Source organism: Spodoptera frugiperda, chromosome 7 (genome assembly GCF_023101765.2).
Source record: "Spodoptera frugiperda isolate SF20-4 chromosome 7, AGI-APGP_CSIRO_Sfru_2.0, whole genome shotgun sequence".
NCBI lineage: Eukaryota > Metazoa > Arthropoda > Insecta > Lepidoptera > Noctuidae > Spodoptera > Spodoptera frugiperda.
Genome location: NC_064218.1, coordinates 12,053,240 through 12,069,335, shown reverse-complemented (window position 1 = coordinate 12,069,335; position 16,096 = coordinate 12,053,240). Strand labels below are relative to the sequence as shown.

At 35.8% G+C, this 16,096-nt stretch overlaps 1 protein-coding gene across 1 annotated transcript; it reads right to left on the bottom strand.

Annotated features, from left to right (window-relative positions):
• Nucleotides 1-6,553: 6,553 nt before the first annotated feature.
• LOC118266524 (endocuticle structural glycoprotein SgAbd-3-like) lies at nt 6,554-14,948 on the bottom strand. The gene is made up of 4 exons (XM_035579999.2): nt 14,862-14,948; nt 9,666-9,900; nt 7,721-7,927; nt 6,554-7,257 (listed from the first exon to the last, which is right to left on the bottom strand). Exons 1-4 carry the CDS (start codon nt 14,868-14,870, stop codon nt 7,208-7,210), a joined length of 501 nt encoding a protein of 166 aa, XP_035435892.2. The 5' UTR covers nt 14,871-14,948; the 3' UTR covers nt 6,554-7,207.
• Between the last annotated feature and the right edge of the window lie 1,148 nt (nt 14,949-16,096).

Sequence of the window (16,096 nt, the reverse complement as noted above, 5' to 3'; positions counted from 1 at the left end):
AATACAGAAGGCTCAGTATATGAGGAGGGAAAATATAATTATAAAATTGTTTTGCTATAACGTTTTTTTACGGTAAATGAGCAGATGGGTCACCTGATGGTAAGCAATCGCCGCCTATGAACACCCGAAACACCAGAGGCGTTACAAGTGCGTTGCCGGCCTTTTTGCGTAGCCGGTTGTTGGAGAATCGGGGATCGGGAAGATTGAGAAGGGGTAATGGGGCCTTCGGTAACCTCAATTATGCACGCAAGCGTTGTTTCACGTTAGTTTTCTGTGAGGTCGTGGTATCACTCCGGTCGTGCCGTCCCATTCGTGCTGAAGCATGGCTCTCCCACATTTGAATATTCTAACAGAAATATTCCTATGTATTAAAATTTTGTCTGTGCTATCTCTTCTTTTCATCCAACCGCAGCCAGATACATTGTGGATATCGTTTCACCTAGCTAGAGGGTACCGTATATTATTCCTTTTGCCTAATATAATTCACATAATTTGTACCAAAAAATTATACCTTTTAATATTATTATTTTCATTTTGTATTCGGCGGAATTAGTACTACTAGGAATGAAATTTGTATCTACAGTGTGTTATTGAACTCAGTATTCATCATAATATAGGAGCCATAGGCTATTAAGGCGATTGCTTCTTTGATACTGAACTGGTGTAGCAATATTATGTGCCTACGTGCTTTATTTTACGTATTATCAAAATGGGTGTTTGTGTAATGTTAAAAATGTTGTTTTATATAAATTAAATATGCGAGCGGAAAAAGCGATGTAGCGAGAGGAAAAAGGTATTAAAATAGAAGTATGATACATCAAATGAGGATATTTTTTGTAGTGATTGTAATGTAAAGTCAGGTAGGTATATAACTAAAATACAACACCTCTATATTATACTCTCTCTCACAACTCTATATTATTATTTTACATCCTTAAAACTTTGATTATTTTTTCTAACTGATACCTTGCGACATTTTGTAAAGATCGTTTAAAATTAGACTTCTGTGTGTTTCTATACATTGTAAAATTCATGTCGGCCATATAACAGTATAATGTATTATTACTAAGTAAATTATCGGCCGTTACATGAAACTAACAATTAAAGTCTTACAATATTACAAAGGACATGATTACATTATAGCGAAGTAAAAACTGATTGTGGTAGTACCAATTTTATATAAATATATAAAAAAATCAAACCATCAGTTGTTTTGGTCCATTGGTTGCTTAATGAAATTGTCCAGCAGATTGTGTTGTATTCTATTCTCAGTACAGACAATTAAGGTGCTTGTGAATCTTGATTTCAAAATTATCAGTAAAAGTATTGATTTACAATACAATTTTGTGCTGTTGATAATTGAATAATTAATAAAAAAATCATTGCTACGTAACCCAATTACTCGTTAATTCGAACTTATTGGCTTCAAACTCTCGATAATCTAAGAAAGATCTTAGAATTTGCAGAGTTAAGTACCTACCTGAATTCTGGAGGTATTCCACATTGGGCATCTGTTTAAATGATACCCAAGCTAATGGCACCGGCGATGTTCCACTTACGGCACCCATAGGTATTTTTGCCATACCTCTGGGTGCCGTAAGTAGAACATCGCCGGGGCCATTTAAACATGTGCCCAATGTGGAATACCTCGAATTATCAGGTAAGAACAAATTTCGGACTATTTGATTTTTCGAACATTTAGTAATTCCAAATATTTTAAGAGTCCGTTGAAGTCCCTTTTCGAACGAACAAGAGTCAATTGTATGTTGAATTGAGATGAACTTTTCCTTCCTCTCTCAATGAATAACAGCCATTACCATCTTAAGTCACCAGAATATTTAGAAATGACGACCAATAAAGTTAATACAATAGATGACTTAATATTTCATAGGAATACTGAGTTACTTGACATCATTTAACAATAAATCGTGATCTTAAAATCTGATACATGATTAATTGGTTCCATTTAATAGTACAAAGTACCTACATAGTTTTGCATATAACTGGGCAATGTCTTTTTTATATACAGATGACCTGACAGTAAACAATCGCCGCCGCCCATGGATACTCGAAACACTTGAGTCGGTTGTCGGATAGGAATTTAAGGATTGTTGGGGAATCGGGGTTTGAAAGGATTGAGAAGAGAGGTAATTAGGCCTCCGGTAACCTCACTGACAAACGGAAACATAACGCAAGCGTTGTTTCACGTCGTGTATCACTCTGGTCGAGCCAGCCCATTCACGCCGAAGCATGGCTCTCCCACACTAAAATAATGTCTATCAATTATCGAAGAAGCACATACCTACTGATTGGAACTTCTGCACTTATAATTACCATTTGAACACAAACACTAACAAAATCAAAAAGACCATGTACGAACATAAATGCCTAAATATACTTAAATGAGAGTAGCGGTCCAGTCATCAAAGCCAAGAATAAAGGACTTCTTTGTACCGTGTAAGAGAGAATGAAAGCATTATTGAAACAAGACTAGAGTTATATTCTGAGCCGCAGTACTTTAGTACTCGTAGTAACTTAAATAACATAAGTATAATGATGTATGAATGCTATGAATGAAGTAGAGGTCATTGCCCTGTGAACGTTTTACTTGAGTTACAGCAACATGTTACTGCAAGAGTTACTGACTGGCCGGTTGGCATAAAAATCTATCAACACACAGCCCAATTCACTATACTGATCGGAATGAAATTTGGCATACAGGTAGATATTATAGGCACTCACTCAAAAAGGATTTTGATCAATGCCTATCTATATCCCTAAGGGATAAAGTAGGGTATGAAAATTTGTATAAACCTTTGTCAATTTTAAATTTCATTAAAATACTTATTAACGCGAGAGATGCCGCGAGCAAAAGCTAGTTGTATAATAATGTTCTAAACGTCTGCTTTAAGATTTAACTAAAAGGTATGTCATTATGTCATTATATCATTTTAATGAATATGTAAGTAATCTGTTACGATTTTGGGTACAAAATATACTAACATAATCCAGATAATCTAAAATTAGGACAAAAATAAACGCAACTTCCAGGAAATGTGTTATCAGGACTAAAAAGTTAGTATTTTTATGTAATTTAAATTCCAATATCTATCCAGGAACCAAAACAGACTAGTCTGGCTTCCTTTAGACTTCAAACTATGTACTTAAGCATTTTATGGAAATTTTGATGGAATTACACAAGTCTGCATAATGTCTTTGATTACGGGTGCTTTTCCACCGGAGATGTGATATGTAGCTATGTTACGAAGATGTAATAGCTATGCTTTGAAATTTTGGACCGTTAATACTAATACTAAGCCATGTAGCTGCACGAGAAGATGTGTAGATCGAGTATGTAATGTATCGATAGTAGGGAAGCAACCCATAGCACGCATCCATAGCATTTTTCAATAGGTATAAAAAACATAGCTTAGTTGAGTCCGTTTCCGCCAGTGTTAAGCTATGTATACCAATGAATATGATTTGTGGAAGCCAAGTGCATCCACAGCAACGTAGAATAGCACATCTCTGTTGGAAAAGCATCCTAATTACATATGATTGATTGAGCCGATATTCATAATCAGGGCGCTTACTCTTGAAACCAATCTCAATGTCAATGCCAGTTTAATAGAATAAAAACTCAATATAATATATTCAATGTCAAAACTATACAACCTTGGGGTTGCTGTTGGCCGGCCGGACGGTTGAAGCCGTAGCTGTTAAAATTGCATTTAGAGTACGGAATTCCAAGCCAAACTCAACACCATCTAGTTCATTCAATATCCACGCAATACGGATGCTAGTGTTGCAATTTAAGAGTATGAAATTTCACAATATCAATGTCGATCGATCGGAATTGGATTCACCCAGACTCAGACCCGAAACAACAATTTGTGGATCACATCAAGAGTTGCTGCGTGCGGAAATCGAACCTCTATACACGTTGCACGGTAGCCAGTTGTCCAGCCACCGTGCAACGTGCAGCATTGCTTATGTGCGTACAATATTTTGCATGTTTTGCAGTTCATTGCGTATCATTAGCAACTATGACATAATTTTGCGAGAATAATGTATTCTGGGAATTTGCGTATTTACTATACTTAGATAGCCAATGAGGTAATGTTGAATTCATGGTTTTATATTCATCATAATGTTTATTATGAGCCGTAGGTAATTCCATGGAATGACAAAATTACATACGCTTATTGTTATTAAGAGGAAAATGATTAACTGCACGTTTGGCGCAGTGGCTGGGCGATTGACTGCTGCGTAACGTGTCGGGGGTTTGATTCATGCATATTTTTTTTAAGGGGGGAAAATCATCCAATTGCCTTTCCCACCTTGGGCGTAGCGAGAGGGAGTGTCAGACTCTTACTGACTAAAAACCACCCTGTTCCTATTCCTGATTTTCGAGCCGGAGCCCCGGTACATGGAACAATTATTTATGATTGGATATTTATCAGATTCTACAGTAGATACAACCATGAAAACACCGGAACACTGAAGTCCGGCGCGTCCCAGGGACATGAATGACACTCTTGGATCCCGCAAAGAAGTAACCATGACAGTTTAAAAACTCAAATTATTTTTATTTTATTTATTTTCAGCCATGGTCGTCCCACTGCAGGGCAAAGACCTTCCTACCCTCCTTCCACTCGTCTCTGTGCAGAGCTTTCTGTGGCCAATCCTTTTCATTTCCTTTCCATTCAAATTATTTATGTTATTTATAAATAATTAGTCTGTGTCTCTGTGTGCTGTGTAGCTGCAACACATTTGTTACCAATGTTATTTATTTGTTCTATTACCTATACGAGTAAGGAATCATAAATGTTAAAATGTTTGTACCGTATAAATGGGAAATTACTAGCCTGTGGCTTACAATTGTATGTTGTTATCGTGTAAAAGTTGCAAGCAACTGGTTGCTAATTGTTGTGTTGAAACTGTAAGTCTTACTTACTGTAAGTATTCGAATATTGTCAGCCTTAATTTGTGAGTAGTAAAAGCAATACGTAAATAGAAGGAAAACTATGTGTTGGTTTTAATTCTATGGGTTAACCCAAATAAATATGGGTTAAACAATGTTGGTTACTTTTCCGACCGTTAAATCAGGAGTTTAGTTAACATTTGCCTTATAGAAACGGTTAATCCACATAAAACAATTACATTTCATTAGCTACACATTACACAACGTATAACAGATCTTTATTATTCATAAAGTACAATATAAATGACCTTTTCGTGGATAGAAGGAAATTTTGTCGGAATACCTGAATTACTGCCAGGGGAACTTATGAATGCTGTTAATTCCTGTTTAATTATGTTTTTGTTATAATTTATAAGTTACTTTAATTGGTTGTACTTATACCGTTCTAACTTTTGAACTAAATAAATAAATAATCGATCTTTTTTTAATTTTGACAGCAACAGTCGCACAATCAACAAAAATTGCAAGTTGTACACTAGAACCATTCACTAACTTCCTTAAGCTGAGTACTTTGAAGAACTTCCAAGATTAACTGTGTCGAATTATAAACGGGCGCTGTTAAAATAACTGTTGTTCACATGCTCAGTTATACCTTGAGGTGATACCATGAATCATGGTGTTGTTTTGTCGTTGTGTGTTGCTTGATCGATGGGATCTAGGTTATAATTGATGGTAACGTTAATATGCCATTTTTTTAGTTAAATACCTACTTACCTACTTACACTTTTGCTTAAAACAAAGTATTTCGGGCTAGATTCCTGGGACGGGCAAAAGATTGCTAAGCGCTTTTCGGAAAACCGAAAACAACACCACACAATTCCAGACTCCGTGCTACTGCTCTCTGGTGTCTAGTGGCTCTAGTGTCCAGTATATGGCAATAGGCTCACTCCCTATAACATGGGACTTATAATGCAAATGGTAAAAAGTGGGTGTACATTGTGACAGTAGCAGTACCGTGTCGTAGGAGTAGTGCAGAGGTGCTACTTACCTACTACGTCGGAGATAAAAAGGCGTCACAATACGATTCGATTGGTATAGGTATACTCTTGCGATCACTCAATCAATAAGGCAGATATTAGCAGTGTTATCTTGAGTAACGCCTGCACGACAAACACTGGTGAGTTTATCTTGGATTCATCTTGCTAAGCACAATTTAGTAGGCGTCTTAACGTGTCCATCTTCATCACCTCGTGATACTGTGGACTGCATTCTGGCTTTCTCATTTGGTGATAGAGTAAAAGATGTTATACGAATTAATGTGTAGACCAAAAATTAGTAGACTATAGGTAGGTGTCTTTGTTGTATATTTAGAACATTAATAGGTATTTAGTTGGGCGCATTGGCACAGAATAATAAGTACAAGTAGTACTGGGTGATATTTTCTCCTTTAATAAATAAAATAAATATCCGGGACAGTCCACTGGTAAACTATTGATCTCTTTAAGGCGGTTACCATAACCTTCACGCTTGAAATGCGGGTTGGAGATAGCAAAGTCATGTTTATTGGAGACCGCAGCTACCACGCTGCTACCAATATATGCTTATAAAGATAAAAATAAAAAACAAAACTATTTACAAAATAACTTTTAATATAAAAATAATAACATTAACGACTACTGAACACAGGTACTGGCCACATCGTCCAATCGCATCGCTTGCAGACTAAAAATAACTTATTGCTTACAGTTTTATTTCTGTACCTCTACCATGAGTTTGAAGCAATAGTATTTGTCGATAGTCTGGCAAATTTTAGTTCCACAGGTGACCGGTAAAGGCGTTGTAAAATTTACCCGTGAGGGAACGAACCTCCTCACGCCCCAGTAGTCGCGAGGGGCAATCCGGGCGTCGGGGATCGCGCGCGCCTCAAAGAGCCATCAGACCACCACAGATGGGGCCCAGTAGGCTTGACGCCTGATCCGGAGCTGCGGACTACCTAGCGGGTTTACCGGCGCTCCGGCTCGAAAAACAGGAGCAGGAACGGGGTGGTTTTTAGTCAGTAAAAATCTGACACTCCCTCTCGCCTCGCCCAAGGCGGGAGAAGCCATTGGATGATTTTCCCCCTTAAAAAAAACCGACAAATACTATTGCTTCAAACTCGTGTATGCACTGACTGTACTATGACGGTGTACAGTCAACGACATAAACGTCAAATCGTTACTGCTTACTTTTAGTTTTAGTTAGCTGGAGAGGTTTCTTAAATTAATTTTTAATTAATGTTTAGTTTTAGTAACCCGCGTCCGCGTCATAACTGCTCTTTTTGCTTTGGTATGTGCCTGTAAAAGAAGGTTTAATTAAAAGTAATTCGATAACCATTACATTAACAAGTAATCACATTACCTAGAAAGCGAAGATAGCTTTTAGATTGCAAAAAAGCATTAATAAATGTATGCTCTTAATTAATTGGGAGGCAATCCAGGTAGTCAAATTTATTGGTGATCCTTATTTTTCTATAAAAAAAAACTTTGCCACTTTTCTCCTTTGTCTCTTACAATACCAATTCATGGATTACACAAAGAGTTGCCCCGTGTGGGAATCGAACCCGTTACATGTTGAACAAGAGCATGTTGAGACAGCCAGTTGCCCAGCCACCGTGCCAACCATGCAGTCAAAATATAAAAATCTTAATAACAACGAACAATTATTTGCTTTAAGTGTTTACGCGGCACAGAAGTTGGAAACTGCTGAACCGATTATAATGAAACTCAGTATTGTAATAACTTATTATATAACTCATACCTTGAGTGCTGTCAGTAAGCTGCAAACTCCTCGAGATCCCAGCAGGCACGGGTGGAGGGGTGGGCAGATGAGCTCCTTCAGCGCGGTAGCCATTCTCATCGGCTATGTATGTCACAGTGTAGGTCTGGCCATCATCACCGACGTAGGAGTACGATCCTGACACGACCAGGGAACCTTCTTCGGGCTGGGCACCGGGGTATACACGACCTGGAATGAGAAAAGAGTTTTGTTATTAACTATTATTTTGTAGGACTACCTAAGTAACCTAAATACATATAAATAAATAAAGATAAAACCAAACAATTTCAAAATTTTCCTCCCCAACAACCTTTTCCTAACCCCCAGCCATCAAAGCCGGCAACGCACTTTTAAAGGTGATTTAGGTGTCCATGGGCGGCGGCAATTGTTAACTAACTATCAGTTGATCCGTCTGCTCGTTTACCGGCTTATACCATAAAAAAAAACAAATTGGAATATCTTGACTAGACACATAAAAAAACAAGTAAATAACAGTAACTGTACATAGAAAAGTTGCAAAACTCACATAAACCTCTTCACAGTATTTGTTTGAAGTACAGAGCGAAGGTCAAACAGTACCTTTAAATGCGATTCCAATAAAATAGAATTAGATGCACCAACTAAAACCAAGTACATTGGTGTTGCAAACTTTAAGTACTTGTACCTAATAAAATTTAATGTTCATATCTTTTACTCTAACAATAATTGGCAGAGAGCCACATCAAAATGTTTAACATTATTTCGTAGGCATTCCATTTTATTTTGGACATGCCTAGTGCATACACTGGTCACAATTCGAGAGGATTGAAGAAGATTGATATAGTATAAAATGAAAATAACTTATTAAAACTTCACTTCATAAAACAATACACACATAAACCATAATCGTGCCTCTATGTAGATATCGATTACAATTTGACAAACATACCATTGGAAAATGTTCTGTGGTTTATGACCAGTAAGTCACTGGGTATTCACAAACGATCGAGTTAAATGAAGACATTGCAAAAACAAAAATCAGGAAACAAACCCAAAGAGTCTATACTCAGCAATCAGACGCAGCCCTAAGGCAATCAAATCAAATTTCAACCGCAACAGTTACACATCACAGCCGAGTTATATCATGACTGAGTTAAATGTTAATGACCACATGTAACTAGCTCTAAAATAACAAATACATTACTTTTCTTACACTCTGACATTTTACATGACAACATAATATTAACATAACATCATACAGTTTGTTTGTTTTACCCAATCATATTAAATAGGTATGCATGTTGAAATGTATGTGTAACTCGCAGTGGTAAGAGATTTGATTGTGTATTTGTATATTAGGTATCTTCTTAAGTAATCTTTCTTATTGTTATTGTCGTTTCTTATGTTAAGCATAAGCCGGTAAACGAGCAGACGGATCACCTAATGGTAAGCAATTACCGCCGCCAATGGACACCTGAAATACTAGAGCCGATACAAGGGTATTTTCGGCATTTTTGGGGTTAGGAATTTACGGGTTATTGGTGAATCGGGTATTGGGAAGATTGGGAGTAATTGGGCCTACAGTAACGTCACTCATACAATGACGAAGCATGGCTCTTCCACACTTCAATGCATTTGCACTGCGTTTTTATTTGACTTGAAAGAGGGTAAATATTTAATAATTTGTAACTTCATCACACTTTATCAGAATCTACTCAATCAATCTTCTTGTTATTTAGCATACGTCATAGTCAGGAGTATGGAGATGGACTTGGTTTTTTTACATCACGACTGTGGCAAAAATGCACACTCCTCATATGATAGTAAGTGGTTACAGTGCCCAATAAGTGTTTGCAACACTTCGACCCTTAAACAACCTATTTAATAAACTTTCACGGGCAAATTCGCAAGTAATAACTAGTATAAAAGAAAATAAAATTCCACCCACCTTGTTGTTCGGATTTAGTACCATCGCTAGTCTCAAAAGCATAATGGTATCCATCCTCGTTGATCTCATTCTCGTATCTCAGGATCTCGGCCTGGTTTCCACCGTATGCTTGTCCTCCACTGTAAGGAGTTTGGAGACCAGCGCTGGCACCACTTGAGGATCTCGCGTTGGGAGGCAGGATGACATTGTCGAGGCGAGCTGACGAAGCTGCCGACACCAGGGCTAGTACGATGAACTGGAATTGGCATTTGAAAATAGGTGTTAGTAAGTTTTTTTTAAATGCTAAAAAATAAACGTTGCTTTTCATACTAGGATTTCCTCCTGTGTCGTGGGTGCGTTCACAAATATACAAGTTCACATGTACATGACACCCAGACTCGAAACAACAATTTCAGGATTATACAATGTGCGGGAATCGGATCCGATACGCGTTGTACGACTGCCAGTTGCCCAGCCACCGCGCCAACTGTGCAGTCAATTGTTCGGTTTGTAATACTACTTGATTTACATAATATTGATGTATTATTAGAATCAATTGATAATGCCATTGAACGTTTAGAACAAGTTTTACCAAAATGTTTCTTAATACTAGATACGTCCTTCATGAAGATTATCCTATTTGTCTCCCAGACTGGAAGAGACAGACAGAACATACAAACAATATTTATTTTCGAGGATGGAATCCAAATACTATGCGATGGTCAAAATTTATTTAATTATGGCATGCACATTGCACATCTGACCTCAATGCGGTTAACTCAAATAATTATTCAGTGGTTTAATATTTACCCTTAGTAATTAAAACATCGTTATCAGTGATTTCGTAAAACAAATAAGTATATTTCACAACTAACATTTTATTTTAATTAAAGCGGACACAGTGAGTTTTGCGTATCGAGAAGTAAATCGAGTTGTGAGTGATACAAGTGACAGTGGTAGCGGTGTCGTTAGCAAAAAACGAACTAGAAAGACGGTACACCGATTCGCCTGCTCATAAACATCCACCCGCATATACTCCAGTTCATCCGTGATCATGGCGCTTGCAACAGTGCCGAAATATCGGGAACTCACAAAAAACTAATAAGTAAACATGGAAATATCCCGTTTTAAGTTCTAATGATATGTATATATGTAGTTCACATAAAGGATTAAAATAATCCTTTATGTGAACTACATACAGTTTCTCAGAAAAAAAGAGTGTTGCACTTAAAATTGACATATAAAGTCTAAAGTAACCTATCTAACCTGTCTTAACTTAGTTTTATGGCAAACGTCAGCTGATTGAGGTGAAGGTGAAGCCAGGGGGAACGGCTAAGGTTTTGAATGTGACCCTAAAGCACTCCGGTCACGATCACATGCAGGTATGCCTAACCTTATAGAAAAGTATGGAAGCTACTTAGAATTTTAATAGGTGCTTGTTTAATGTCGAGTGTATGAAACTTTTAATATATGTTTAGGGGATTTGTCATCTAATGCTGAATTTTATGAGATGGTGAATAAGCTGATGGCCTTCCTCGTAGATCTGTTGCCAAAATTTGTCTGAAACTTTAAGGTTTTCTACAAAGAAAACAGTATAACTATTATAGATATTTACGAAACGATATACGTCTTAAAATATGCTAGTAAAAACAGGACCTTTGGTATTTGATAAATAAACAGAAAAAAAATACATTTTATTTCGGACATTGGGCCCATATCAATTATTGTGTCGTTTTTGCCATATTGCAAGAATTCTAGTAGAAACAAGATTTTGTATTCAATTACGCTAAATATTCAAAAGCACACACAAGAAAAAGATTTCACCAAAGAAAATTAACCAATTAAAACAATCCTATAAACATAAACCGACAATTTCAATCCAAACACGATCATATTCCAACCAAAAGTAAGTCAGCAATTTGTAGGGATTGCTTCATTTTCAGGTGAGAATCACCACCACCACCACTATCACCTGCCTTCCGTCTTTGTCTGCGGTCAGCGTGTCATAACGTCACCATCAAGACGAACTGTCACACCAACAATACTGTGCTACTTCTGTGCGGTTACGTTTGGGAGATTTGATAAGGAAGCTTGGAGTACTGTGGTGTTTTCGAAATTTCGCGGTCTGCGATATGTCACGCCTGCTTTAAGTCCTTAGGATAACTTTGGAAAGGCTTTTCACTAGTTAAAATATGGTTAAAATTAGCTTTAGTTCCAGTGAAAATAAATTTATTAGGTAACTAGCTGACCGGGAAACAAACACAGCTCCTCAAAAAAAATTCGTCTGTAAGACCTGCCCTGGACTTCCACAAATTATTAAAGACCGAAATTAGCCGAATCGGTACAGCCGTTTTAGCGAGACTAATGAACAGCAATTGATTTTGATATAATAATATAAATAAATAATTAGGTAAAAAGAGCCAAAAATTTATCTTGCTTTGATACTAGATATTTTTTCTTAATTTGCTGCACAATTAGAAGATGTTTGATTAAAAAGCTTGATAATAGTTTCCTTGTTTGAACGCAATTAAAAGCGTTTGATTGATATTGTTTTTTTTTTTAATTATACAGATTGTTCAATGATTCTTATTAATTTGATTCCTTTTGCGATTTTACAAAATTGAACTTTATAAAAAAATAGGATTTGGTTTGACCTTAGGTGTGGTTTAGTTGACTAGACTAGACTTGCAAATTATCTGTTAAAAATAGTAAAAAAAGTAATTAGATAATGGTCGCCTGATTTATATACGCAAGCTTTTTATATTGTGCAACACTGGATAGTTTAAAATTTTACATATTAACAAGGTTTTTTTTTTATAAAAACACTAGGATTTTCTCCTGTTTCATAGGTTCCACAAACATATCATGTGCGGAAATTGATCCCACAACAAGTCGCGCGGCAGCCGCTTGCCCACCCACCACACTAACCGTGTAGTTTTTTAAGTCATTCAATATGTTTTTTAAGCATTATTACAGAATTTATCGTCCAAATTATTACGTATATGTCCGTTATAAATTGAAGAGCTATTGAAGAGATGACACAAATTATACAATTTAATGTCTTCTGACCTTGTCAATTAAATACATATTTGTACAACAAATTTTCTAAGAGACGAGATTATATCTACTGTTATGTAAATGTCTCGTAAACGTTCACTTACATGTGGACTTACGATGATTATATTAAGTACTTGTTATGTACTTCAGTCAAAACATTTGACCCAAAAAGGTCATACAAAGATCTTTGGTAAGATTTGTCTGGTCTTTATTATTTTTACACAACGATCTCGAGCTTTTGAGTCAATAGATTTGAGTGGTTGCAGGCCTGGGTAGAAGATTTCGACCTATTTTTGTTATGACATTAGCCTGTAAACGAGCACACGGATCACCTGATGTCAAGCAATCGCTTCCGCCCATGGACACCCGAAACTTCAGTGAGGTTACCGGAAGCCAAATCTCCGATTCCTCAATAACCCTTAAATTCCAATTTTTTTTTATGAAACACGCCGTAAACGAGCAGACATAATATCACCTGATGGAAAGCAATCGCAGCCGCCCAGCCGACACTTGAAACACCAGAAGAGTTACAAGTGCGTTACCTGCCTTTTGGGGGTTAGAAATTCAAGGGTTGTTGGAGAATCAGGAATTGGGGACTGAGGTGTATGATCGATCAAACTTGAAAACATAATTCCAGTAACGTATAATTTGTATGGCAATTGAAAATTTGAGGCACATACAAAAGTATACTTAACTCGAACTAGAAAAAAGTTCATTTCGCATGCATATTAGACATGAGCATTACGGTTATACATTATTGCAAATGAATCGTCAAAAAACGTGGTTGATATTAATAAAGAAATATGTATATAAAAGTAAATTTCTTTGTCAAAAACAATAGCAATATGATAAAGAAAACGCTTGCGTCATGTTTCGTTGAGTAAGTGAGGTTGCCGGAGGTCAAATCCCCGATTCCTCAACAACCCTTAAATTGCTAATTTCCAAAGGCCACGCACTTGTAACGCCTGTGTTGTTTAATCCATCCATCCAACGTCTATAGGCGGCAGCGATTGCTAACCTTTAGGTGACCCGTCTATTCATTTACCGGCTTATATTATTAACAAAAAAATGAATAATGCCAATAGAAAAAGTTGAAGAAGGCTTGATAATAATTTGACCTAAATTAAGTTGTGTATAGACACAAAGATATTCAATAATTGATGTTAAATAGAGTGGAACGTAATAAAAAGTTAGACGACATCTTTCAATGCAAACGGTTTGATAAAAAAGTTACAAAAGAGTAACTTTATTTGCAACACGACTTCTTATGAGTTGCTGAAGTGATAATTGATTTCAGTTAGTGCAATTTTTTTCCTGTATCTATGACTAGTCTAGGTGTAGTCAATCAAATAAGTAGATATTTTTTATTGTACAACTGAAATTAAAAAAATAGTATTGTATAGAATAACCCTATTCTGATGACTAACTTTTTTTTTAATGTCCGTCTTGTAGATTATTTTCTTTCTAAGAATGTAAATACTTTCTAAGAAATATATTGATTTGAAATATCACGTGACGTAATTTATAGGTAAGTTTTATGTGTAGAAATGACGTATTTGCTCGTACTCGTAAACTTTAATTCGTTTTATTTATGTATTGTTATCTTATATGACAAAATAAAAAAATGCGTTTCCAATATTTTTTCATTACCTAACTGACGGACTAAATAGATTTTTAATTTTCCTATTGTACTGAAAAAAAATGCAATTTAGTAATTATTGTTCGTTGAATTTTTGTTTAGATTCAGACGCATTCCTTGTTTTCAATTTAAAACACTTCATACACAAAATACTTGATATATAGCACAGTTTTTATTTTATTTTGTGCTAAACTGTGCTTATATATTTATATTTTACCTTTATGTTAATATCACTGAATAAATTTTTTACTGAATTAAAAGTTTCAAAAAATTACATCTCGATATTAAAATTCTATAGCTACGAAACACGACATATCAAACCAAAAAAACAAATATCGACAAAAAAACATTAATAAATAAATAAAAAAAACTGAACCCATTTCCCTTCACACACAATTCCGGCACAGATTACTAAAACCACTGATAACGTACCAACACTCACACATACAAACAACACTTTAGTTAGAAAGCTTTACACTAATATTTATTTATTACTAAACATAAACAAATAATGTACTAACGAATTTCATAGTCGATGTGTCCTCTAAAGAAGTTACCAGTGAAATGTGTTGACTAAGTGAATCTGCCGCATTTTATACTTCGCCTTAGTCTCCTCAGCATCTTGAATGATATACATTCCGAATTGCATTCAAAGATCCACTCTTTAACTGGGTCCTTTCAAAATAAATTGCGCTTTATGCTTCTGAAATTAAAGCTTGATTTTGCTCTGGGTTTTGGCTCTGAAATATTTTCTTTGCTAACAGGAACATGTAGGTACTTATGTTTGACCCTGGGAGGTATTTGAAAATGTGTTCTATTTTTGCAGGAGTCCTTTAAAACATTTTGTGCCTTATGCTCTTAAAATTTAGGCTCCATTTTTGATTGCTTCCATCTCACAATATTTGAATATTTAATTGTATCAGTGAAATATTTTATTACATACAGGAACAAATACTTCAGGATGACTTTGAGATTAAAGCATTTGAATGAAACTATGTTACTTAGAAGACCTTGTAGGTTTAGTACTACGCATGAACGTATTTAATGGTAGAGCCTCAACATTTTTACCACCCGAAATATCACAGGCGTTTCACGTGCGTTACTGGCTTTTTGAAGGTTAGGAATTTAAGGGTTGTTGGGGAATTGGGTATTGGGAAGATTGGGAAGGTTGGTCGCGAAACACAACGCAAGCGTTGTTTCATGTCGGTTTTCTGTGAGGCCTTAGTATAACTCCGGTCAAACCGGCCCATTCGTGCCGAAGCATGGCTCTCCCACTTTTAACTTTATGAAAGCCTTTATTTATTTCTTTCGTTTTCCAAATCTTAGAGCAAAACGCTTGCAATTGTAACTCCTATTACATGGGACTTTCAAAATAAGACTAAAGATTCACAGATCACAAAAAAAAAACGTCTTCTCTACTATCGACCGTAAAATCCTTGATGTTATGTTAATCAAATATTTTAATGAATAACATTTCACATTAAACAATATTATTATAATACACATTTTACATCTAAAGGTTATATTCCATAATTATTTAAGCACTGTTATCAAAGTTTGGCCCAATGTTATTTACAAAGAACATAATACCGAGGAAGTTTTCAAGATAATTGCATTAGTAAAGCTTTTAACCAAGACGTTTAATATCATAACACTTTAATAATGAGATGATTCATGATCTTTATCTGAGTATAAAAAATGAACAATAAGAATGCTAACTCAAAACTTAATTTGCTGTCTATCAGGTAGATGGATT

Coding starts and splice junctions, on each gene's coding strand:
- LOC118266524 (XM_035579999.2), bottom strand. Junction 7,928..9,665: donor TACTAAATCCGAACAACAAG/GTGGGTGGAATT, acceptor TTCTCATTCCAG/GTCGTGTATACCCCGGTGCC. Junction 7,258..7,720: donor GCTTACTGACAGCACTCAAG/GTATGAGTTATA, acceptor CTTCTTTTACAG/GCACATACCAAAGCAAAAAG.